A 24,012-nucleotide genomic window follows, 5' to 3' on the forward strand; every position below is an offset into this window, starting at 1 on the left:
AGAGGAGGTCATGGACTTGGGAGGGGGGGAATGGCATCAGGGATAAGTGGTTGAGACAGAACTCCCAAGTGGATTGGAAGATGAAAGGGAACGGACAAGGTGAGTGGAGTTCGTTCTCCTGCCTGAGAGAGGGAGCACAAGCAGGGACAAAAATAAATCCCTGCATTTTCGGTGCCAGTGTGGGCTAAGTCTGGTCAAGGGAAGCTGAAGGTGAAATAACCACTTCTCCAGACTGCAGACTCAGGAAGGCAAGATCCTGGTTGGGGTTTTTTAATAATCACAAGCAGGAAGCTTCATATTCCACTCAATCTACAAATAAGTTTATTTGCGTGGTAAATTCACACCAAAATAGGTCCAGTGAGAGGAGTCTAAAACTGCCCCTTCAAAGGCTGCCCAAAAGAGACAAGAGGGTGGCAACACAAATTTGGGCCCCTGGCTATGAAGTGCAGTGTGAGTTTTCTAAAAAGGAAGAGTATGACAGCTTTTGAAGGAAAAAAATAATCTAACTTTACATAGCTGCCTGCATCTGCTACGAGTTTAAATATACTTCTGTTAGGGAGAAAATTCAGGTTACTTCTTGTAGCTGAAATTCTAATTACTGCTGGTTTTCCCACTTCTCTGCAGTAAGAATATAATTAAAGCCAAAGCTCTTCTCCTGCCTTTGCTGGCGAGATACTGGGAAAACTGCTTTGTCATGGTAAAAGTCCCATTTTGATGGAAAATCAGCCGTTTGCAGGTCAGCTGCTCAGGTAGCACTTCACAGACTGCTGCCCCAGAAAAGAGCTTTACAATAGAAAGTAAATTGCAGTAATTGAGATTACAGTAATGCAGAGCTCTGTGTTTAACCAGTGATTGACAGAACTTGAATATGCAAACAGTCTTACCTAAGTGTGGTTTTAACCCTTCAGATTTGGTGTGTCTGGTGTGCAGTACAAGTTATTCCCTTTTCACCTTTCAATTACACCTTTAAGTGGTAATTTCTTGTTGATTCTTTAATGGCTCTTTGAAGAATAAACATTCTTCTGCTTTTTAGAGTTACATGAGATGCTTTTATGGTTGGGAACCAGCTTTTTTCCCTTAGAATGCCCTGGAATTTTGTCTCCCATGGCATTGCATGTGTAGCTCTGGATATGTGCCACACCTGAGTCTGAATACTTTGTTTATTTGCAGGGTGAGGTCTGGACAGTGTCTCTGCAGTGATCACATTCCCTGTCCTTAATGTGCCCTTGGTGACCAAGCTCTTGTTGTCATTATGAAAAAAGGTTCAGGCCCTATGGATTGGTTGCAGCAACAAATTATGGTAAGTGGGAGGGTGGAAATTTGTGGGATATGTTTATTTCCATTGTATTTGGTTGTTAGGCCAAGTCAGTAAATAATGGTGTTGCTGTTTCTTAGAGAAGGAATGCTATGTCTTTTAGTGAGATACACTCTGGGATCAGCATATCTGAAAAGCACCTTAATCTGAGTTTACTTCCTTGTGAATTTATGTGAGAATGATGTTATTTGATGTTCATGCTGACTCTACATCAATACTTGCATTTTTCTCTCTTTTTTTTTGCAGATTCTTTTTCCTTGCTGGAGTTTTTCAGTTCTGTTGAATGTGTAATTCCAACTATGGCAACAAGAGTAGAAATAAATTCTGCTTTGGCGTCTTTGACGGCAGTCCCTGACCTAGCTGAGCTCAGGGCTGAGGAGAAGGCACAGCGTGTTTATGTCAGTGTGCTTTCAGAGGCCAGCAACAAGGCAAAGGAGGCCTCAGCATCACTGACTCTCGAAGAGAACAAGAAATTTGGGAATTCCTTGAGATCTGCAACAATGCCCTCGGTGGGATCAAGACCGAGACTTTTCCCAAAGCCTTTTTGTAAAGAGAAATCCTCAGATGCTTTTGCAAATGTCAAACCGCCCGTCCCAGCGTTCAGATCCAGCAGCATGGTGAGAAAAGCCACTGAGGAAACGTCCTCTGTGAAGGTGTTGAGTGGGAATGTCCCTCCCTTAGTGGATCAGAAAGCCATTGACACTGAAAATCAGGCTGACAGTGACATGGTGACAAATGTGACTTTCTACACGGGGCCCAGTGCCAACACGGTCATTCTGTTCGAGCCAGCGGGCCCCGAGCAGGCCAAGGTCAGCCTGGCCCAGGAGAAAAGGGCTCAGGAGCGCAGGGGATTTACTGCTCTGCAAACCAAGGACCTCCAGGGCTCTGTGAAACCAGCAGAGACACCCAGGAATCCTGAGGGGTCTGTTCATAGGCAGATGTCGTTTTCTTCCAGTCTCAGGCCAGTCTCCTGGAACTCCCTCAAAACCGGTGAAAAGAAAGATGCTCGTGAACTTCATCCAGCGGAGAAGAACAATGATGATGCAAATAATCTCAACAATAAAGTTGATTTCTCTGCTGATGTCCAGCACAGGGCAAAACATAGACCAGTGTCTGCTATTTTTCTGGAATCCTTACGAGATCAAAAGCATCACACTGTGGAAGCTTCTGAGGAAAAATCTCCTACGGAGAAATCCGGGGTTAGAAAACCAAGGCCTTTGTCCATGGACCTGACAGCTAAGTTTGAACATAAAGATCTTTCTTCTTGCAAGAAGGCTGGTTCATCCCATGAAAGCAAGGAGAATGTATCCATAATTGCTTTTACTGATGTGGGGAGTCATGATCAGTCTGAAACGGGGCCAAAACATGAAGAAACTGAATTTAATAAAAGCAGTTCTTCTAAAACAAATCTGAAATGCAGTAGTCAGGACATTGGCATCCTAAATAATGGGAAATACACCTGGGAAACAAAACTTAAATCTAAAAGTGAACAAATTGAGACAAAACCAGAAATAATTATTAACTTGCATGGTCCTGAAAGAAGCCCTGAAACAACCAGTGAAAGCAGAACTAATAAGGGGGGGAAAAGACCGGATCAGAAGGAAACGTACGTGTTCCTGGGCTGTGAAAGTCCTGCAGCTTCCTTGGAAAAAGAGAATAATATCCTAAGAGGTAGTGTTAAAAAACACATCAGTTTGTTTACTTCGGAAAATCCCAGTGCCACAGTGGATACAGAGCTTCTCCCAGCAGCTGCTGAGAAGGAAAACAGGTGTGTGACCATCCAGCAGAGGATCAAGGAGCTGACAACAGAAAATGCTGACATTAAGGCAGGAAATGTGCGCCGGTCGCTGCAATCACGGCCACTGTCTGCAGACTTAACCAAGATGTAGGTTACAGAGAAATTCTGTTTAATCCTCTTGCCTTCATGTTGTTCACTAACACTTGCTCTCTCAGTCCAATGAAAAAGCTGATCATTTTGATTCCACTAAATGTGGGGGTTTTATGCTATTATTCTTAAGCTATTCTCCTGCTTTTTTTAAATCCAAAAAAGAGAAAATTTAATATAGTCTGACAACAGCTGAAAAGAAAAAATAGTACTGTCAATATTGTGACCTTTGCATGTAACTGTCAACAAGAGATATTATAGTTTGTTATACATCTCTAAATCCTCTATTATCAAATAAGCTGCATGACTACCAATTTTTGGGGAAGTTCCTTTGGTCTAGATACAATTTAACCAGCAAATACAGCCATTTACTATGAAATAGTGATGTTTCTCCTTTAGGAAGTGTGATTCGATGGATAATTTCTACCAGTCTGCTCTGGCAGGAAGTGACCCTGCTCACTGATCAACTGGGCTGAAGAAGTAACACCAGTCCTTTGTTTTAGGTTTTCAAGTCCAACGTCAGGTGGTGAAGCAAAGCCTGAGAAACCTGGTGAGACAGGAGCTGACTCGATCCACGACCTCCAGGAAAACCCTAAAGTAAGGAAGTGGCAGCAGCTGGTGGGTTCCAGCTGGCTCTGCAAGGAGAAGGTCCTGTTGTGTGTGGCTTCATCAATCAGTGACTCTTAAATGGGTGTGGAGAGCATTAGGGCTGCCACAATCCCGGTGGATTTGCTGGTGTGAGTCTGTCTTTAGGACTTGCAGATAAAAGTGCAGGAGTATTGTGTCTGCTGAGTTTGTCAAGCTCATTGTGCACACTGTTCAGTGCAGGAGTGGTAGAGAGGGAGAAGTGTTCTGGGTGCTATTTTTAAGGGGTTTCTAGTACATGAAACCCCACAGTGAATCTCCTGTGGCTCTGGTGGGTTCATGCAGCAATTTTTCTTTATTTTCTCCAAGCAGAGCATTAGGATTGTGCTTTCCTGCATCCAAGTCCCAGCTCCTGATAAATCACAAGCCTGGACCTTTGTCAGTCTCCTCAACAACATTTACCTGAGCAGTTTAGACAACAAAGTGTTCCAGGAAAAATGGGGATTTGCTGTGGAAGCTTTAGGCTCTCTCTGTTTCTAAGCAACACTTCAGTGTTGCAAAACAGAACTTTTCTGGTGACAGTTCTTAGTAGAGGAGATTTAATGTCGTTTAAGGGTGTTTGTAGTGAGTTCTCATGGCTTTTTTCCTGTCCAAGATAGGAATATGTGGTAAGGAGAAGCTACAGGTGCAAAGTTTCTGTAGTTTGGTGTTATTTTCAAGAAGAGTAATTTGTTTTAAAAACAAAATCGGTCATTAATGGAAGTGCTGTTTTCAGAATCTGACAATAAAGTAGGGTTAAAGAAATTCCTAGAAGAATATAGCTCAGACTTAAAAATACATATTTATAAATGCCTTTAGTGTTAATTTTCTGATGTTGTTTAGCTTTTTTTTAAGACAATCTTAAGTCAGCTTTGAGTTTTAAATTTTAAAACTTGATGGAACTCTTGCAAGACCTCTAGTATTCTTTGATTCCCTTTATTATTTGCATGCTGTACTTTTTCAGCAAGTGCTATTAAAAATACCATCTTTTAGGATGCTGCTTGTATTTCCTGTGAGTAGGTGATAGTGAAGCATTGGTAATAAATACTAATTTCCATCTTTCCTTTTTACTTTGGCTCAGCTTAACATTTCTCATAGCTGAGCAGCTCCAGCTGTGATATGTACTCAGATCTTCATGTTCCTTGCAGTTTCTGATCACGTAACTGGTCATTAGTGAGATAATTCTGTTAAAATCAAGATTCAGGAGCTGCAGCTACACATTCCCTTAGGTTACCTTGGTGTCAGTGGAGTTTGTGTTCAGGGAATGTGGATGTGTTTGATTTGTACAGGCTCTATTGCACAAAGTAGGTGCAAATAGGTTTTAAAATACACTTTATTACACATCTCTTAAATAAACACAGTTAACTGTTGGATTTTGTTGTTCCAGAGTAAGGAGCTGAAGCTCGCCCATGGCACAGATTTCACCGAGGCATTTGCTCCTGGGAAGCCTTGGAAATCCCGGCAAGTTCTAAAGATAACCAATAAACCTGATCAGCTGGAGAGGAAAGGAAGTTTTTTGGGAGATGGTCAGCATTTCTCACAGCAGAGTGAGAGTTCTGTCTCGTTCACAAGCAATTTTGAAAAGAAATTAAACCCAGCACTTCTGGAAAAGCCCTTCATTAAAACTGTCCGGGCCACCCTGTTTGAGCACAATGTCCAGAAGCACAACGTTGTTGCTGAGCATTCTGGGGCTGATCCTGCACCACAAAGGAACCAGGAGCCTGAGGCAAAGCAGGACCTGGTGGTTTCGGGGCACAGCAGACGCTCATGGATGGGAGAAGGGGAGGAAACCGCTGCTGCAAAGGAGCATCACAAGCAACCTGATCCATCAAAACATCCAGCATATGTAGAGAAAAGTCCAAAACCAGCTTGTTCAAGTGAAGACAAGAAAATGAGTCCAGGAATTGTCTTAGAAAAATCTTCAGTTGAGAAAAGTGAAAAACCTGCTCCCAAAAACGCAGAAGATTCTCAAATTTACCAAAGAATAGAGCCCAGGTATGAAATCTTTCAGACATGTGGTGAAAGGGCTCTTAGTGAAGTCATCACAATGGCTCCTGAGAAAAAGGCCATGACACTCAGAGCTAGAAAATCATCTGTGAAAGAGAATAAAACTGATGAGGACGTTGTACCCCCAGGACAGTCGGTTAGGGCAAGTAGTCACACTCTGTACTTGAAAGAAGATCATGTTACTTCAGAAGCCAGAGAGGCAAAAGTTCTCACGAGCAAGGCTGTGTTGAGAGAACCTGCTGATTTTCCCTCCAGTGAATGCACTTTACCTGAGCAGAAAAGAGACTCTGATAAAAGTGATCCTGAGCCACTGTTCATAGCTGAGAAAATACCTTATTCCACAAACAAAAGTAAAGGTTTGGGAATGAGTGAAAAAGTCAACAAGGTACATGCTGAAACTAAAGGTGATAAGAGTGAAGTCTCTTCCGTAGATAAATCAGAGAGGATTAATGTTGTGAAATGCTCTTCTGAGAAAAGGAGTTTCAGAGCAGGTGGGACAGACATCCATGAATTCCGAACCAACTTGGATCGTGAAGTGATTTCCACAAGTGTCAATAAACATGGGGCTCAGGCTTCAGTACTTGCAAGTGGGCAATTTTTAAAATCTTCCAGTAGTCACCAGGCTGATACAAAAGGACTGAACGTTACTAAAGAGGAATCTGGGGCCTTTGGATTAAGGAAAAGTCTGGACTTAAATTCCAAAGAGCAAGACTTCAGCCTGGCTTGTACAGCTCCTGAAAACACCGAGAAACTCCGAGGAGCAGATCCAGAAGAGAAGGTCAGGAGAAGCAGAAGTAGCGTTTCTGACTTGAAGATTTCTGAAAGGTGGAGGAGGAAGACCTTGCCTCAGGAGTCACTCAAGGTGGAAGAAGTTGTGTGGCTCACTCCCGAAAATATCAAGAGGCTGAGCCGGACAGATTCATTGCAATTGGCTGAAACCTCACTTAAAAAGAGGAGCAAAAAAATCAAAGAAGGGGTGGAAGGGAGTGAGGCAAACCAAGCTGTTCTTGGCAGTCCTGATGATTACACAAAACATCAGAGTTCTGTCTTTGAGCCAAAGGCAACTTATTTTGCAGTGACTTACCAGATTCCTGGTATCAAAAAAGAGAAAAGCTTTGTTGGTGCTCCCACTGCAAGTGAAATTAATACAGTTTCTGGTTCAAGTGAGGGAGCAGCAATTAATCTGGACCATGTTTTTCCTGGAAGGTCCAAACCTTTATTGCAGCAACCAAATAAAAATGTGACGAGTTCACCTGGTAGAGAAGACTCACGGGAAGTGCATATTAGCAAGGATTGGGTCAAAGAAGATGAAAAAGATACCATTTTCTCCAAAAACGTCGCATTTGGTAATTTTCACGTGTCTAGGAAAGATAACCAACAGCATCGTGAAAAAGGTCTGGATCATTCTAAAGAGAAAATTATAGATGTTGATGCTTTCCTGTTAAAGCAGGATCTGGAAAATACAGCTGCAGCTGATCTCAGGAGTGGCAGAAGGAAAATCTCCTCTTACCATGAAGCTCGGTCCCCGCCGCGTTCCGCGCAGGTGCGTAAGGACACTGAACCGGGCCCCCAGAAAAGGAGTGACAGTAATTCTGATTTGCCTGGAAGGAAGGCTGAGGATGGGTACAGATCCCAAATTCTCGATATCGATGCGCTTATGGCAGAATATAAAGAGGAATCAGCGAAGGCCAGTAAAGTTCAAGATAAGCTCTTCGAAGATTTTGGCTCATTGAGTAGGGAGAAATCAAAGAACAAAAGAAATGTGTCTGATAGGATGACTCTTACCTATAGCTGGAATGAGTGGAGGAGTGCATCAGATCATTATTCTGTTAATAACAAACCAGGTGAACGTGCAGAAGAGCAGCACAGGCCAGAGAAACTAACCCTAAATGAAAAGAGCAAAGACAAACTGGAATTACAGAGCCCTGAGTTCGATAAGCAGAAGTCCAAAGACAGAAAGGTCAGCCCTCCTTACTGGGGAAACCCCAGCAGCATTTTTCCAGAGAAGTTTGTAAATTCACCTGTGGAATTTGCTAGGAAGAAAACTTTCATCGTTGATGAGGATGAGGAAGTGAACTTGGTCTCCAGAAATCAGGGTGCAAAATTTGTAACTGATAAGGTACAGCCCATAAATGCAGTGAGTGCAGAGCAGAGGCTGGAAGTCAATCTGGCCTCCAAGTTATCCCTAAAGGCAGATGATGGGCTCCTGCAGAAGAGGTTGGTGACAAAAGAACAGTTCTTGGAGGTGTCTCCAGAGGGTGATTGGAGCAAAAACATAGTGGGGAGCTCTACACTGAGAAGCAAAGAGAGCACGAATAAGATGTGTGAGGGTGACTCTTTCAAAAGTAAAACCGATTGGAAGAGCTACATGTCTGGGTTTGGGACTGCACCCGCGGATCTCAGACGGTCCTACTCGGAAAAATGCCGCCAAGGAAGGGACAGTCTGCCCCTCATGCAGGAGGTGAGGGCAAGGAAGGACCTGCATCGATCCAGGCCAAGCTTCCCCTTGGAAAGTGTGGATAACGTGTGGAAACACAAGATGGCTCAGTCAGAACCATTCTTCCATGAGGATAAAAAGGTATTTCCAAATGGTATCCGAGTGTTTCATGTAACTGAAACTGAACTTTTCTTTATTAAAGATTTTATTGGGTCCTTGTACCGCTTTTCAGCACTCTGCAGCAAGGCAGCAGAGCCATACTTTTCACTGGAGTTCATTTCCTTTTGGGTTCTCTTTTCTTGAGCAACATCTGTTGTAGTGATGACCTGATTTTTGCTTCAGGTCTAGAAATACTTATTGATGTTTCTATGGAGAGCTTGAAAAAGCTTTTAAAAGTGTGCTCATTATTTTTTTTTAATGCTGTGAACCTGGGAGGTTAAATTGTTAACTCTGCAATTTTATATTTACTTGAAAAGAATTAATTTCGGTTTATTTTACAAGTTGCTGGCAGTGATCTTTTTGGACTTCTCTTTGTTTTTTGTCTTTATCTGAAGGAAGCAAAATTTATTTTTATTTTCACTGGTTGAATGGCCTTCCATTTGTCTGTGAACTCCACTGCTGTTCTGACTTTTATGAGAGGCAGAAGATTCTCTTAACACAGTGACATATGAATGAAATCCAGAGGTTGGATTTGGTTGGAAAAGACCTTAATGGTTGTATAATTCTGTGATTAAAGTGTGGGATGTTCATGGCTATCATGTTTTTCCATTTTGTGTTTTCAGCTTTGAGTTTCCTAGGCTTTTTTTTCAAAAAGGCATTTTGCATATCTATCTATCTATCTATCTATCTATCTATATCTGTATGTGCATATGCATGTAGATGTAATTACATTCATAACTATATTTTACAGGCTTCCAGGAAAGAGTGGAGCAAGCAGAGCTCAGACAAAACAGAGGGAACAGACTTCTCCTCGGTGTCTGCGCAGAGGAGTCGCCACAGTTTCTACAAGGAGAGAAGAGCAGATTTTGGGACGGTATGTGACCCTGGAGGAGGGGTTTGGGGAGGGATCAGGGAGCTGCAGCTCTGTTTTCCTTTTTGCAAAGGGCTGTGGCAGAAGGATGTGTCTGCCAAGCAGAGAAACGCTTGCTGGGGGGTTGAACTGGCGAGGCTGCCCCTCCCTGGGATTCCACCCCACTGCTCCCTGCCAAAGCTTCCAGCACAAAGCCTCAGCCTTGCAGCTTGTTCAGTTTGCTTTCTGAGTGAAGAATTTTCATCCTGAACTCAAGATGGCTCTAGAGCATTATGGTTTTTGTTGTTTTCTGAGCTTGTGCAGACAAATAGAACTGTGTCCCGGCCTGAGAAATGATGGGTTTAATTTTCTTTCTGTAGGCAACACACAGAGAAGTGTTTCTGTGAAGGATCACAGCTGACATTTTGGGTGGTTTGATTTGTCTCTAACCACACAAACTGTTGGGGTGAATTCCTGCTTGAAGTTGTTGGGTGCTGTCCTCCTCAGTTTCAGAAGGATATCCTGACTTTAGCTCTCAGAGAACTTTTATGTTGTGAAATAGCATCCTATATCCAGCTGTTGTTCTGAAATACAAAACAAAGGTCTGGATGTTCCAAAAGACATACAATAAATGAAATATCAACTTTTTCTGAGGGAAATAAAGGATTTGGAAAGTGGAGACTGAAGGATGTTGTCCCACAGACTGTCCCAAGGTGACGCCTCCCCGGTCCTGTCTCTGCCAGCACACTCTGCAGTGAGGTGCTGCTCTGCCCTGTTCTGTCATGGCTCACTGCTGCTGCAGCCCTTTAGCAGAGAACACACAAAAATATAAAAAAGAAAAGAAACTCAGTGGTTTTTTTTTTTTCCTTCTAGCAAAGAAAAAGAGAGCACCTAAACCTGTAAGGACTTTATAAACAAGTTTCCTAATTGGAGTTATGGAAATGGGCTCAGATTGTCCTTCAGTTCTAGTCTTTAAGCTTCATGGAAGGTATCCAAGGACTAATGTCCCTTTGTCTTTCCCATTCTTAGCGTGGACTTCAGGTTCATCTTGGGGAATTTGGGTTATTGACAGAATGGGCATTTATCCAACCCCTAAAAGTTATGTGCCATCAACTTACAGTGCAAATATGTAAAGGTGGTGTTGGCCAGGTAGGAAATGTGAGACAGAAGGGCAGTGGGAAGTAGTGCTGGGAAAAAGGAACTCTTTGGGTGCTGTACTCAGATAAATACAACTGTTAATCTCCAGCTTCGTTGTTAATCGAGAGGTTACTCAGAATAATCCTTCAACTTCACCAAGCGTAGTCTGAGACAGGAAAGGAAGGTGGGAAAGGTGGAACCAGTTCCATGAAAAGAGAAAACTCACACGTGTGGAATTCAGTAGGATCCGAGTGCTCTGCTCCTTTGTGTTGCTTTGGAAAGGCTCCTCGGGTGTGTTTGTTGTGCAGTGCCATGGGAGCCAAAGGGCAGCCTGGTCCTCCTGGGTGTAAAGTGTGAGTAAGGGAACTGTGTGTGCATAGAAGGGACTTTCACCTGTGCTCAGGAGGTGGAAAACTCACCACACTGATGTTTTCCAAATCCCCACACAGGTACTGCAGAGGATTATGTAAAACCAAACTATTTCTTCTGCACCAAGGCTCTGCCTTTGTTTTCTTTGGAGAAAACACAGACTTTGGGTGCGGAGTCACAGTTCTGTCAGCGCGTTCCAACACTCCCCTCTGCTGGAGACACATCTGAGCTGTGTGAGCTGGACAGACACGAGGGGTCAGGAAAGAGCCACGGGAGGAACAGTTAAATCCCGTATTTCCTCGGAATCCAAACGCAGTTTGTGTTTCCCTTGGTGCAGCTGTAAAGGGGGAGTAGACGGTAATGTAACATCGTGCTGCTCTTTGCTTTGGGTGGTTTCTGGTCTGTGGAGTTGGGAAGTTACTTGTTTTTCCTTGTGGCATAGTGACAAAAAATATTCTCCAGTCCATATTCCTGGTCAGTGAGGATATTGGTATTGTTCTAGTGAGACTTGGTGCTCAAAGTGACAAGTCTTGTTGTAGAATGAACGATTCCCTTTGATTCACATTCACCACTAAAGCAGCGTGAGGAACTGATATTGATACCCTTTTATATCTGACAAATGAATTTACAAGAATATCCATTCGTTGCATTATTCCACATCTGTCTGTGATAATAAACAACTGCTTGAGTGGCATTTTCCAGGACAGCTGATGAACTAGGTTCTTGTGAATAAACACAATTCCAAATGGAAGCAAGGTGCAGTAGTATCATTTTACCTCTGGAGAAGTAATTTCTTTGTGATTATATTCCAGAGAGTCTGCTTGTAATTAACATTACATAGGATGACTTTGAAATCAAACCATTGCAAAATACAAGTGGCAGTATGGGATTGATGTTTGAAATTGGAAAGGATGATACTTGGGAGATTTTAACACTCACCTAGATAGCACTGTTTAGCCATTTTGAGTTTGTATTGATTAAAAAAACAGAGTAAGGCTTTTCTAAAGATTCCAGCATCACTGCTGTGGTTTTACTCATCATCATCTGTGGTTTTACTATGGCTGGTACTTCCCTCTCTTTTAGCCCTGCTGCAGCACAAAGTAGGTATAAAAATGAAGTTTTGTGCTTTGGACAGCGAGGGGTTTTTCCCACCAACTCAGCTGCAAATCTCAGAGCCTGCAGCAGGCTCAGGAACTTGGGCTCTTGTAGGGATCTTTTCCTTTAGACCTGGAATGCAGGTGAAGGGACAGGTGTGCAATCAAACCCTCTCTGGGCTGGTTCCAAGTGGGAACAGCCCCAACATGGGGACATGGGGCTGTTCCCACCCGGTGCCGCCCGGGAAGGCCCCTCACCTGCACATCCAGGGGTGACCACGGAGCTCTGGAGATGTTTCCATGAATTGTGTGATTCCATCAGAGCTGCCATAGGGTCACAAGCCTGGATTCCTGATTGAGTCATCCAGACTGATAAGGGTGTTGGGAATTAAGACCTGAGGAATGTGTGCTGGGACTCATCCTCCGAATGAAGTAACTGCGGTTGTGCCGTGGGGCTGGAGGAGCTGCACCTTCAGCTGGAAATGGAGCAGCTTTAGTGCAGCTGTGGGTTATAACCCAAACTGCTGCTTTGGGGAGTTGGAACAGAGCACTGCTACTAGAACTGGTGTAGGCAGGAATTATTTTGAAGGCTCTCAACATAGTATTTATTTTTTTTTATTAAACTCCGGGGGTTTTTTGTCCTTTAGGGAGGAAAATCTCTCTAATGGTCTCCACAGAAAGATGCATTCATATGAGACTGTGATGTGTGGGTGGAGAAGGGTTTGTTGAAGAAAATCATGAGCTGACTCTTAAAATATCTTGGAAATGAAGTGCAAGGGAGAGAAGATAAATATTTTATAAATATGTGCAGATGAATTTATGGTTTGGCTTGTCACAGTTCACCAGTTGTTTTCAGTTCTGCCCATGACAGGGGCTGTCTTCTGCCCACTGAAAACCACACCTTCTCTTTTTCTGGATTGTGTACAGCCTCTAATATTGGAGTTTGTTCCTTCTGAAACCCATCTTGAGTTGTTCTGCTACCCCAAAAACTGACTCAACCTGGAAGAAAATCAAAATACCTTATTAGCTCTACAGGAATTCATAGGTGATGATTAGAAAAGTGAGGGGTAGTTTCCTTAAAGTACCAAAATTTCAAGGAGAGGAGGCTGCAGCATCTTGGAAGCTGTTTTGTGTCTCCACCTTGTCCCTCCCTGGGAAGAGTGAGAGCTGCAGCAGTGCTGGGAGGGGACGGGGTGTAGGGGCCCTCCCTGGATGGGTCCTGTCACTTATCTTTCCTTTTCCTATCAAAAAAAGGACATAAATAAAAAAAGCAGTGTTACAATTCCCATTTTTGCTCTTCACAAACCACCCACTGCTGATGTCCAACAACTCCACCACTCTCTATTTTAGACCCAGCCCGAGGAGGACGACCCGGGGGTGGGTAAAGCTCTGCCTGGGCTTTCTTCCTTTTTTGGCAGTTTTCGTTCCCTGGGAACATTCCAGGGGTGTATAAAAAGCCACTTGGTTGTGTCTATTTCTTCTCGTTCACAAAAGACATTTTTATATTCAGAGAACATAAAAACAGCAGCTCCTCTTGTTACATGTGTGGGTTTTTGTCTTTCCTGTACATCACCAAAAACAAGGTCAGCGAGCAGCCCCGCCGGCGTTCAGAGCATTTCGTAACCGAGGGGATTTAGAGCTTCCTTTTCCTTCTGGAGGGCCTTTACTGCAAAACCCAAAGTCCTGTCACTAATTCCAGCCTAACCCACTCGAGATTACGGAGTTGGGAGCAGTGGGCTGCTCAATAACAAGTGGTTAAGTCACATGCTGCCGGTAGCTCAGCGACTGCTCCTGAGGAGCCCCAGCTCGTGGTGACGTGGGGCCAGACACACTCGGTACATTATTCATGGTGCTTTTAATTGCTCCACTCTGCTTTTAACTGGTGCTGGAGGCGGGGAGAGCCGGGAGCTGCCTGGAACAGGGATGGGTTGGCGTTAACTGGGAGCTGTGAAAAATGGAGTATTATTACTGTCCACGTCTGCTGAAGTTCCTGCAGTATCTGTGGGTAAGTGTGCTCTGGAATGTCAGTGTGCTCTCCCAGAGCTGGCTGTTTCCACTGCTTTCAGAAATCCTGGGAGTGTTCATGTATGCTGAAGGCTTTCCTCAGCAGTTCCTTTCTGAGTAGTAACATGAAACTGGGGATTTATTTTGGGTGAGAAAGGCTGTTTTATCTCTAATACTTAAAGCTGTAGACTACCCGAATGTGCCTTGGAAAACCCTTTTAGGAATCAGCATTTCTTCCTTGTTTATACCGAGCCATGGGAGTTATAGTTTAGTTTAGTTTCATTTAGTGTGAATTAGGAATATTCTTCCCTCTTTGTGTAAAAGCTCTCCCTGGCTCCAGAGCTGCTGCCCCAGGACCCTCCTGCCCTGCTGCTGGTACAGCCACTGCCTGCTATTCTAGGAAAACAGCTGTGCCCATGGCTTTAGAAGTGTGTGATTTTACAGTCCCTTACTTGTTTTTAATTTGCCTCTTCATGGGTTTCGATGTCTCGGTGAGCACTTCCTCCTCTTCCAGCACTCCTCAGGGCTGTCTGTCATGAAAAGCTCTTTTTAGCAGGCTCTGACTGTGCTGCCCTGCCAGCTTTGCACAGGGACTGCTGTGTGTCTGAAACCATCACATTTGAGCTAGAAAGCCTTTATGAATAAATACGGTATTGCTTTGAACTAATTAATTAATGCTTTAATTTCTCCTGTACTCATCAAAGATCAGTTTTCATTTGCTTGTTGTAGTTTGCATTGATCTTAATTTTTTCAGCTGTCAATTCAGCGTGTAATCAGCGCTGACACCAAACCTTTTCATGTTAGCTGTTTGCTACTATGTTTTAAAACTGTAGCAAAGAGTTTCCTCCCCTCATTTTGTGTTTAATTTTACAATCCTTGCCTGTATGTCCTTTGATCAGTTGTGAGGTGAGATTGCCCACTGCAAATTTCTTGCTGCTGGGAGAGAAAATTGTGCTTGAGGAACTGGGCATTTTATTAAAAACCTTTTGCTGTTGGAGAATGTAGTAGTGTGAAACATGGAAGTGCTTGGACATTAATTAAGGTTTTTTTTGACCAGCTGTATTTTTAAGAGACAAGCTTCCTTTAAATTGCAAACTAAAAAATTAGTCATTAGTGTGATAAGGGGGTGGATGTTCTTTGTGGTTTGTCAGTGTGAGAAGTGTGAAAGAGCTCTCTCCCTGCTCTTGCTTTGACATGGGATTTTCCATAAGGCCAGGGAAAAATCCCAAACCAACCCAAACCTTGGATCAGTCCAGAAGATGCTTGGGATGGTGGGCTCCAGTATTGTGCAGTTCTAGGCTGTAACAGAACAGAATGTTGTATTTTCTGGGTGTACATTTTCTTTTAGAGGTCTTGGACAATTCCTTAGGCACTTTAATTCATGCACACTTCCTGATTTACTGCAAGAAAATGTTGGAATGACAGTTGTGATATTCATGATGTTAAAAGAAATTTAAGGGACATACACAACTGTGCCTTCTGTCACTTTCTGTGCTGCTGTTGCAGCTGGAGGCTACTAAGGGGATACTTATCTCTACTTACAGTCAGGAGTAACCAGAGATGTTGGGGTTGGTTGTCAAGTGTTATTTAATCTGTCTTGGGGAGCTAAGATGCCTTATTCATTAGGCACATGTACCTGAAGAAGCTACAACTCTTAATTAAACAATATTATAGCAAAAAATCTGTTTTTAAAGCTACTCTATGGAGTTACTGATGGGTTGCATCTACTCTGCTGTGTATTTGCTTTACTCCTACAGTGGTGGAGTTGTGGGACATCACTGGACCCACTCAGTGCCAGCTCTCTGCTAATTCCTTGCTGATTGCTCTCCTGATCTTTGGACAGGATGTGTCTTACTGTGACAAACAGTATTTTCTGAGCACAGCAGGGTCTGTGGTCTGCCCCAGTCCGTGTGCAATGGTGTGACCACCACATGTCTGCATCCTGTGTGTGGGTGGCAGCTCTGGGTTTCTGAGAAGTGGCTTTGTGTCCAGTGAAACTTTTTTTCCCACAGCTTGTATATATTTGAGTATTTTCCAGGGTGCATGGGGTATCCATCACCCCTTTTCCAGCTGGTGAGGAGCTCTGCTGCAGCTGATACAAGATGTCTTTAGGCCTGGCTTGCACAGGAAGTTCTTTAAGTGCAGCTCAGTGGTCTTGCATCAGTCACAGGGTCAGACTGGTTGTGCCAGCTGTGCAGCCACAGCACTGGGGTTTCCTGTTCCAATGCCCGTTGTCCAAGAACCAGTTTTTTGGCTTCCTGGTGAACACAACCACTACTGGACTGCTCTCAGTTGGTTCTGTTCCTGCCCTTGGCCATCTCAGTTGTCAGCAATTCTTGCTCTGATTCACAGCTCAGTTTGGCCTTCTGGAATGGATGTGGTGGTGCGTCTCCTGCCCATGCTGGTACCAGTCCTGATGAGTTGTTTCTTCCCAGGCTGGCACTTGTCATTTTTCAAACAGCAAAGAAATGCTACATCCTGAAAGCACTCAAAGCAAATGGCCTGTTTTAAATAAAACGTTCCTCTGCAGCACTGAGATGGTTTAAAAAGACCTTATTCTTTATTGACAGTCATGAAAGAACAATTGCAAAATCAAAAGAAAATTGGGGTATTTAAGGAAGAAGAAAGATTTAGAGTTTGTTTTGACAAGATTTTGGTTGCTACCTTTAAAGAGTAGTTTTGATATGTTTTGTCAGGTGACTCTGAAGGAAGCAGCAGCTGTTAATAACCACTGTCCTGAAGTGTCACTGTGGGAGGAGTTGGGTAGGTGATGGAAGGAAACTGAAACCATCAGCCTGCAGCCACGGGTGATGGTCATCCTGCCCCGAGCAGTGGTCATCCTGCTCTGAGGGAGGGAGGGGGCTCTGTGCAGGTGTGGTGTGCCTTCCCTCTCTTTGCACTTCTGCAAAGTCCCTGTGGACTGACTGTGCTGCTCTTCCCTTGTGGGATTTGGTTTTGGTGGTGGGGATGTGGATGTTTCTTCCAAAGAGTTAAAACCCCTCCCACCCAGGTGGTGGCCGGGTGTATCTGCCCCTGGTGTCAGCAGATACCTGAGTAACCTTTCGGAGAACCTGGGTAAATGACGCCTTTGCACAGGAAAATCTGGAAAGGCATTTCCCCAACTCCCAGCTGCTGCTGTAGAAGAGGAGCTGTGGTGTCTGTGGCATTGCTGAGAGCAGGCAGACAGGTCAGCCTGGCCGAGGAGCCCCATTCCCAGCGGGAACACGAGGGAGTGCTGTTCCACCACAGAGCGCTGCTGGCCCGCAGCCACATCCCCGCTCCCAGCCCAAGGACACGTGCTCAGTGCAAGGCAGTTTGTTCTAATGAGGTGTGTTATTAAGTTTAATTTACCATAAAATGCTCACATGGAATAGCACATTCTAGGTTAACTTGTGGCAATAAGGGTTTCATTGAGTAAGATGTAATCGTTTGTAGATGTGATAAGTTTTTTGTAGCGACTGTGTCGTTCCAGGCTCAGAGCAGCTGGAAGTGGGGCTGACTGTGCCTGCTCTCCTTCCCCTTATTTTAAGTCTGGAATTGTGAATATGCTTCTGAAAAAGTTCTTCCCTGTGAGGATGGTGAGGCCCTGGCACAGGGTGCCCAGAGAAGCCGAGGCTGCCCCATCCCTGGATGTGTCTAAGGCCAGGTTGGATGGGGATTGGAGCAACCTGGGCTAGTGGAAGGTGTCCCTGCCCATGGAGGGGTGCAACTGGATGATCTTTAAGGTCCCTTTCAACCCAGGCCATTCTGTGGCACGAGGCTAAAGAGAATTGTTAATCCTCATTTATACACACAAAGCAGAGGTAACTTCACTGCCTCCCTCTTAATATTTTGATCTAAAGTTGTTTTGACTCAGTTCCTGCTTTCCCAAGCTGTTGTCCATGTTGCTGATGCTGGGAGACAGCCAAGTTCCCACTATTGTTCCTGTCTTTTCAGCAGTGGTGAGTTGTTCATGCAGCCAGCGCGTGTTTACTGCGCTGAAAGGAAACGGCGTTTTTAGGGAGCTACTTGAGCATGGGGAAAGTAGCTTTTTGTAGAGGACTTTCCTCAGGATACCACAGGATTTGTGCTGCAGGGCACAGGTGTTCTTAAAATGTAACTCCAGCAAAATCTGGAGCCTGAATGAAGCTTGGAAGAATGTAGTATTTGGTTTAGTGATTCATGGTGGAGACTAATAAATCCCTGGCACATAAGGGGAGGCAGTATGGATTGTGTGCTGTCCATGTCCTGGGGGATATGGGAGCACGGGGCTGTTGTGCTGTGCCTGGGAGGAAGAGGAGGAGGAGGCAGTAAGAGCAGAGGGACCTGGAAGTAAAGGAAGGTGTGTGCACTTAGGGTTACACAGCCATGGCAAATAAATCCTCTGCTCTCGTCATCAAATGGGCTAAAATGGGTGAAGGAATTATTGTATTAACTTACAGCTGGTGTTTGGTCAATTTACTGCCATCAAGCAGTGCCTGATGTGAGTGGAAGACACATGGAATAGTGTTTTGTAGGGAGAAGATGGAAGAACAGTGTTCAGACAGGCCTTGGGCAGTTTGTGATCATGCCGGGAACAGCTGGAATAGGTTCAGAAGCAGCTCCTTGTTACTGATCTTTGGAGAAGAAAATCCCTTGCATGAAAAAAAAGCTCTTCCTTCAGAGTGTTCTCTGTGAGTCAGATCTGAGCCTTCAGCAGTTGGAGATTTCCTGAGCACCCTCAGTGAGGAGAACAAATGCTATGGCATCTCTTCAGGCAGGTGGTGTGGAGCAGGAGCAGCGTGTTCTCCTGCCTGTCTTTGTGCTCTCCACTCACCCTCCGTGCCCTGGGAGAAAAGTTCAGCAGGTGGAGGTATTTTAGGCCATGTTCTGTGCTTGAGAAGTCTCAGTTGAAGATGTTTTGTGCTTAACATGTCCATTGGGTCAAGTGATGGAGCAGCAGCTATTCCCATGATGGACTTCCTAGGAGAACCTTAACTATGGCACTACTTTGTTTTTCCTCCCTGGTGCAGGGAGATCCACTGCAGACATCTTCATCCTGGATTTTTGTTTGTACAAATTAAAAACAACCTGTAACTATTCATCTTTTGCTTGGCTTGATCCCTTGGACATAAACAAATGTAAAGAAAATCGGTTTAGTCCTTTCCAGCGTATTTGTGCTGTAGGAATTTCCTGTTTCTGTTTTTTCAGTTTTTCCTCCTCCATTGAGCTGGAAGGGAAGTGCTACAGGATTATGGACATGAGTTTGCAAACAACATCGTATATTTTTAGCTGGTTTCCTCAGCTTTAACACTGATAGCTTTGTTTTACAGTGAAACAATTCAGGGCACAAAAGCTGTGTACGTTCAGGATGTTTAACTGGGCCTTGCTTAGGTTCAGGATAGTTTGGGGGACAAAAGAATTGGCACTTTCTGAAATACTGTTGTGCTTTAGTTGTTGGAATTATTAGTCGTAGTTGTATTTAAATTGTTTAAGAACTCGGAGTAAAAATTATATTTCAGAGTTACCTTTATTTACAAATTTTTATTTATCTTGAAATAATGACATGCTACTGCAAAAGTGTCCAGAATCCTGTGCAGAGAAAGGATAGCTGACTTTTTTGATCACAAATAAAATGGGAAAGTTCAGTTTTTTGCTGATCCTATCAAGGGTCACCATGGCAGTAGAATGGAAAAATTACTCTGGCAGGTATAAACAAGTAAGGGGAGCATTTGTTCAGTCACGAAAACTATTAATGTGTTTTCTTTATCACAAGAGTACTTCTGTAAGGAAAACAAGGAATGCAGATTTAAATTGTTTTTTAAGACTTTTCGTGTCTGTTTAAAATAAAGATTTTTAAAGTAGCCTTGCACTACATCGATGGGATCTTTTATGAACCCACTTTAAAAGCCTCTCATATCAGTGTGTGCTTGTGTAAACTTTCCACAGTCTCTCCTTGCTCACTGGTTTGCAAGGCCTCTGGGGGCTTTTAAAATTACCTGATAGAAGGAAAAAGTCTGGAAATGGAATTTCAGCCTCTTGTAGTTGGTGTGTGCAAGTAAAACACCTTTAATGCCAAGGTCTCTCTGCAAGTTGTCCAAGATTGTGAATAACCATTAATTAGAGCTGTGGCCATGAGTGTGACTTGCTTATTTTCGGTAGAAAATGAAAGTAGGAATAAAAACCAAATATTTGGTGTAAATATTGAGATACCTGGGATTTCAGGTTACAAAAGAGATTTCTCTGTCCAAAGTCTGTGTGTTAAAACACTCTATCCATTCCACTCTTTTTTCCTCTCTTTTGGTTTTTTTCCCCTTTTTCTTTTGACTGTAGAGTGCCTGTCTACACGTGAGGCTGTCTGGGTATCTCAATGAATTGTATTATTGTTATCATCATGAAAATTTAAAAAAACCCACAAAACAGAACAGATAAAATCACCAAGCCCTTTTGTCTTTGGCTGTGTTAAGTTTCATGGGAATTCCTGGATTGGAGTGATGGGTGGGTATCTGCCATGGAGCCAGATCCTCTGTTCCACCTGCTGAGCTTTGGTCTCTCTGTGCCAGATGTGCAGCCAGGCATTTTTTTTTTTACTTTAAATAAGAGTTTGAAGGTGACGTGGTAAAATCTTCATGATGGGGTGTTTCGTGTAAGAAATTCAGCCCGTAGTTAGGAATGCTCACTGCTCCTTCATGGAATGTGACAATTTAGTTGGCAAAATACAGAACACAGAGGCAAAAAGAAGGAGCCTGTAAATCCATGAGTTGTTTGTCATGTCTGAGAAGCCCAAGAAAATTGAGTCTGGAGCTGTGCAACTGAGCCTAGCCCAGTGCTGCATCTTTAAATAGTCCATCCTGTCAAACACAAGAGGTTAAATTAAGTTCTCTTACTAATGAAGCAGAAGGAGAGTTGGTGTGGAATGCAGGGCCAGGACAGCCTTACAAGGGCAGTCTCTGCTCCCAGGGGTGCTGAGCACTGGATGTCACAAGGTGGGACTGGAGCTGCCCATGGTGCTCACAAGTGCTGGGTCCTGCTCTTTGTAGGTGGGATGATGCCTCACAGAAAACCCTTTGGAAATGCCTGAATTAATGCTAATTGCTGATTGGAGTGATGGGGGTGGTGATAAGAGGAACCCATCAGAGAGTGAGTTCTGGACTGAGGTTCCCATAAGGGAAGAGCAGAAACTGTTGTCACAGTTAGTCCAGACTAAAATTGCCTATCGTTTTGTCCCGTTTACTCTGCTGGCAAAGGATCCTTCAGGGGACCCAGTCGAGGTGAAAACTAATCCCAGGTGTCTTGCTGGGTTTTCAACTGGATTTCCTTCCCAGTTCCATGCTGCTGGGATGGAGCTGGTGGCAGGGAAACCCCATGGGCTGGAAGGACTGACACCCATAAAGAGGCTGCAAGTCCCGCCTGCCCCTCCTGGGCTGTGTTCTGTACTCTGCTGCTTGCAGGCCTTCTTTGAATTGACCTTCCAATCCCACAGAGTCATTAACATAATTACATGTATTTGAGAGCAGGTGAAGCTCCAAATGAGCTGTAAGAGGCTTTTGGAAAATATAATGTAACCATGGAATTTGTTTTCTGCTGAATGAGGGGAGAAACAAGGGTTGTTAGGTCTTTGTGCAGGGTTGTGTTTTTGAGCTGTAGGTGGAAGAGATGTTAACAATGGAAGTATCCAGTGATGTTTGAATAACGAGGTCCCATTTATACTGAGGTAATTAGTCATGCAGTTTGGGTAGCTGTGTGTATGTGCGCTCTGTTTTCTGGAGCTGCAGATCCCTGACAGACCCAGGGTGAGATAATCACTTGGATTTGTCAAGGGCAGAAGATCATTTTGTGCTGTTCTTGTTCAGGAACAACCCCTCACTCAGCCAAGACTGCTGGGCTGGGGGCCAGTTAGAGAATCCTTCCCTGTGAGGGTGGTGAGGCCCTGGCACAGGTTGCCCAGAGAAGCTGTGGCTGCTCCATCCCTGGAAATGTCCAAGGCCAAGTAGGACAGGGCTTAGCGCTGGTCTAGTGGAAGGTGCCCATGGTCTCCAAGGGAAGGGACCCTAAAGCTCATTTTGTTCCACTCCCCTGCAAATTTAGCTGAAGTGGTGGAAAAATCTCCAGCCATTTGAATTTGATGGTGAAGGTGCATCTGGTTGTCCTCTAAAGCGTTTTGCCCTGATGTTAATTGAGGTGTAAATCTAAGCAGTAATTTAGATGCTTCAATACCCAGCAGTGTGTTCACGTGGTGCCAGAAGATCCTAAATTTAGTATTGCAGAAAGACTCAAATCAGCACTTTTTCAATCTTCTGAGGGCAGAAATGGTATATTTGGTATAACATTCTTTTTTCAGGGGAGGTATAATAAAGAAGTGGAATATATTCTGTAGCGACTTTTCAGATCCTTCAAGTTCCATGCACATGTGAGGAGTCCTTGCAGCGAGCTGTAGGAGTACCTTGCTCTGTGGAGCGTTGCTGAAACCTTGCTCTGCCTCTCCCCCTGTTTGCCCCAGGTGATATTCCAGAAGGGGAGTTAAATTTCGGTTCTGCTCTGCCCATCCTGGTGAGGTGAAGGAACTGCTGACTAACTCACATGGCAGCTCCAGGCAGAGCTCTCGGGCTGCTATTTCAGGGGCTCCCACATCAGATGGAGCCTGAAACCCTCTGGAATGGCAGAGTGCCCCGTGCAGAATCCCTGCACTGCAGCAGGCACAGAGCTGCACTTGCAAAGGCGCAGATGTTTGAAATATCACACTTAGATTTAGCAGCATAAAAATGTGCAGTAAGTCTTAAATTCCAGCCTTGGATGCAGGATCGCTGTCGTTTGTGAAGCATTATCCATAACTCTGGTAGATAAATTAATTTTTTCCCTATTTTTTTACAAATCTAAGAAACACCGAGCTCTTGGGGCTTCTGGTCAAAACTGTCTCCATTTCCATACAAAAATAACCCTGCAGCTCTTTAAGAGAAGAGCTGTTTGAGGGGGGGAAAAAAGTATTTTCTGTTGGTTGGATTTTCTTTTATCACTGAGAGGTTTTATGAGGCTACTAATTTGAGAATGTTCAAAACAAATACATTCAAAAATAAGAATAAGTTAGGGAATGCTACATTCTGTCACTAATGTTTTTCTTGCAGATAAATTACAGCTTGGTGGAGTTGAGCTCCTAAAAGCAGGGATTAAAAGGGAAGGCACCCCGTTTCCTCAGGGCATCTTGGGATCGTGCATGTCTGCAAGGCACATTTCTGATACAATAAACCTTACGCAAGAACCATTGCATCAAATGTTATCTAGAAATTCTTTGTTCCATTGAATCCTCTTCCTGGATGGTTCAGAGGAGCAGAGGGTGATGCAAGTTCATGGTACTTTGTATGGCAAATTAAGCAACAGCCACAAATCCCCTTGAACAAACAAGAGAGTGAGCAGCTTCCAACATGCCTGTCTTGCCTCTTTACTCTCGGTCCTGAACTAGTCACGTCTTGACTTTGAACTTTTTAAGTCCAAACTTAACGTCATAAACTTAGGTTTATTGATTTAAACCCCTAGCTTTTATTCCTGCTGTCCTCCCAAGTGGGCTGTTCCCAGGAATTCCATGGCTGGTGCCACCTGGGGTCCTGTCATTACCCTCAGTCGTTTTGGGGTTGTGGTACCAACCGTGGTCTCCCAGCAGCTGGAGAGGGAGCAGAGCTGGGAAAGGACATGGAGCCCTTCCTCACAACAGGGAACAGTGTAGAAAAGTGGAAAAAACCGGCTTCCAGTGGTCAGACCTGTTCAGCTTTGGTTTGAGCCTCTGGCTTAATCATTATCCTGTGCCGATAGCACAGTCGCTGACTGGGACGTGTCCTCTTCGAGGCCGTGAATGGCGCAAGGAACCAGGTACAGGAGGTGGCACTGCCCATGTGCCCGTTGAGCAGCAGGAGCGGGGTGTAGGTGTGGCCCCATCCCGGTGGGAATCCTCTGGTGTCTGTGCGAGACGTTCCGTGGCAGAGCCGCGTTCCCCAGGAAGGGTTAAAATCACTAAGTCCACGTGACATATGCAAACTATGAATCATTCCAATAGATCTGTGCAACTCCTGCCTGCTCCGGAGCCAGCAGATGCTGTTCCCTGCGTTGCCATGGTAACCCTGCCTGTACTATAATAAAGCCCAGCCCAGATCCTTCCTTGGGCAGACCTCTGCGGCTGGTCAC

The 24,012-nt window shown here is 44.2% G+C and overlaps 1 protein-coding gene across 4 annotated transcripts in view; it reads left to right on the forward strand.

The window, feature by feature from the left end:
- The window catches only part of KIAA1671, a 65,661-nt gene that overhangs the window by 19,247 nt on the left and 22,402 nt on the right, over window positions 1-24,012 (forward strand). For all 4 annotated transcript variants that reach the window (XR_014226939.1, XM_082293615.1, XM_082293613.1 and 1 more), the window contains 5 exons: window positions 1,171-1,300; window positions 1,562-3,200; window positions 3,704-3,797; window positions 5,212-8,409; window positions 9,179-9,301. Coding sequence is in view for 3 of the 4 variants with exons in the window: in XM_082293615.1 (XP_082149741.1) it covers window positions 1,615-3,200; window positions 3,704-3,797; window positions 5,212-8,409; window positions 9,179-9,301 (5,001 nt within the window). In the remaining variant the exon portion in view is untranslated. The remainder of the gene's footprint in view (window positions 1-1,170; window positions 1,301-1,561; window positions 3,201-3,703; window positions 3,798-5,211; window positions 8,410-9,178; window positions 9,302-24,012) is intronic.

This window comes from Coloeus monedula (assembly GCF_965178545.1).
Source record: "Coloeus monedula genome assembly, chromosome: 18".
Taxonomy (NCBI): Eukaryota; Metazoa; Chordata; class Aves; order Passeriformes; family Corvidae; genus Coloeus; species Coloeus monedula.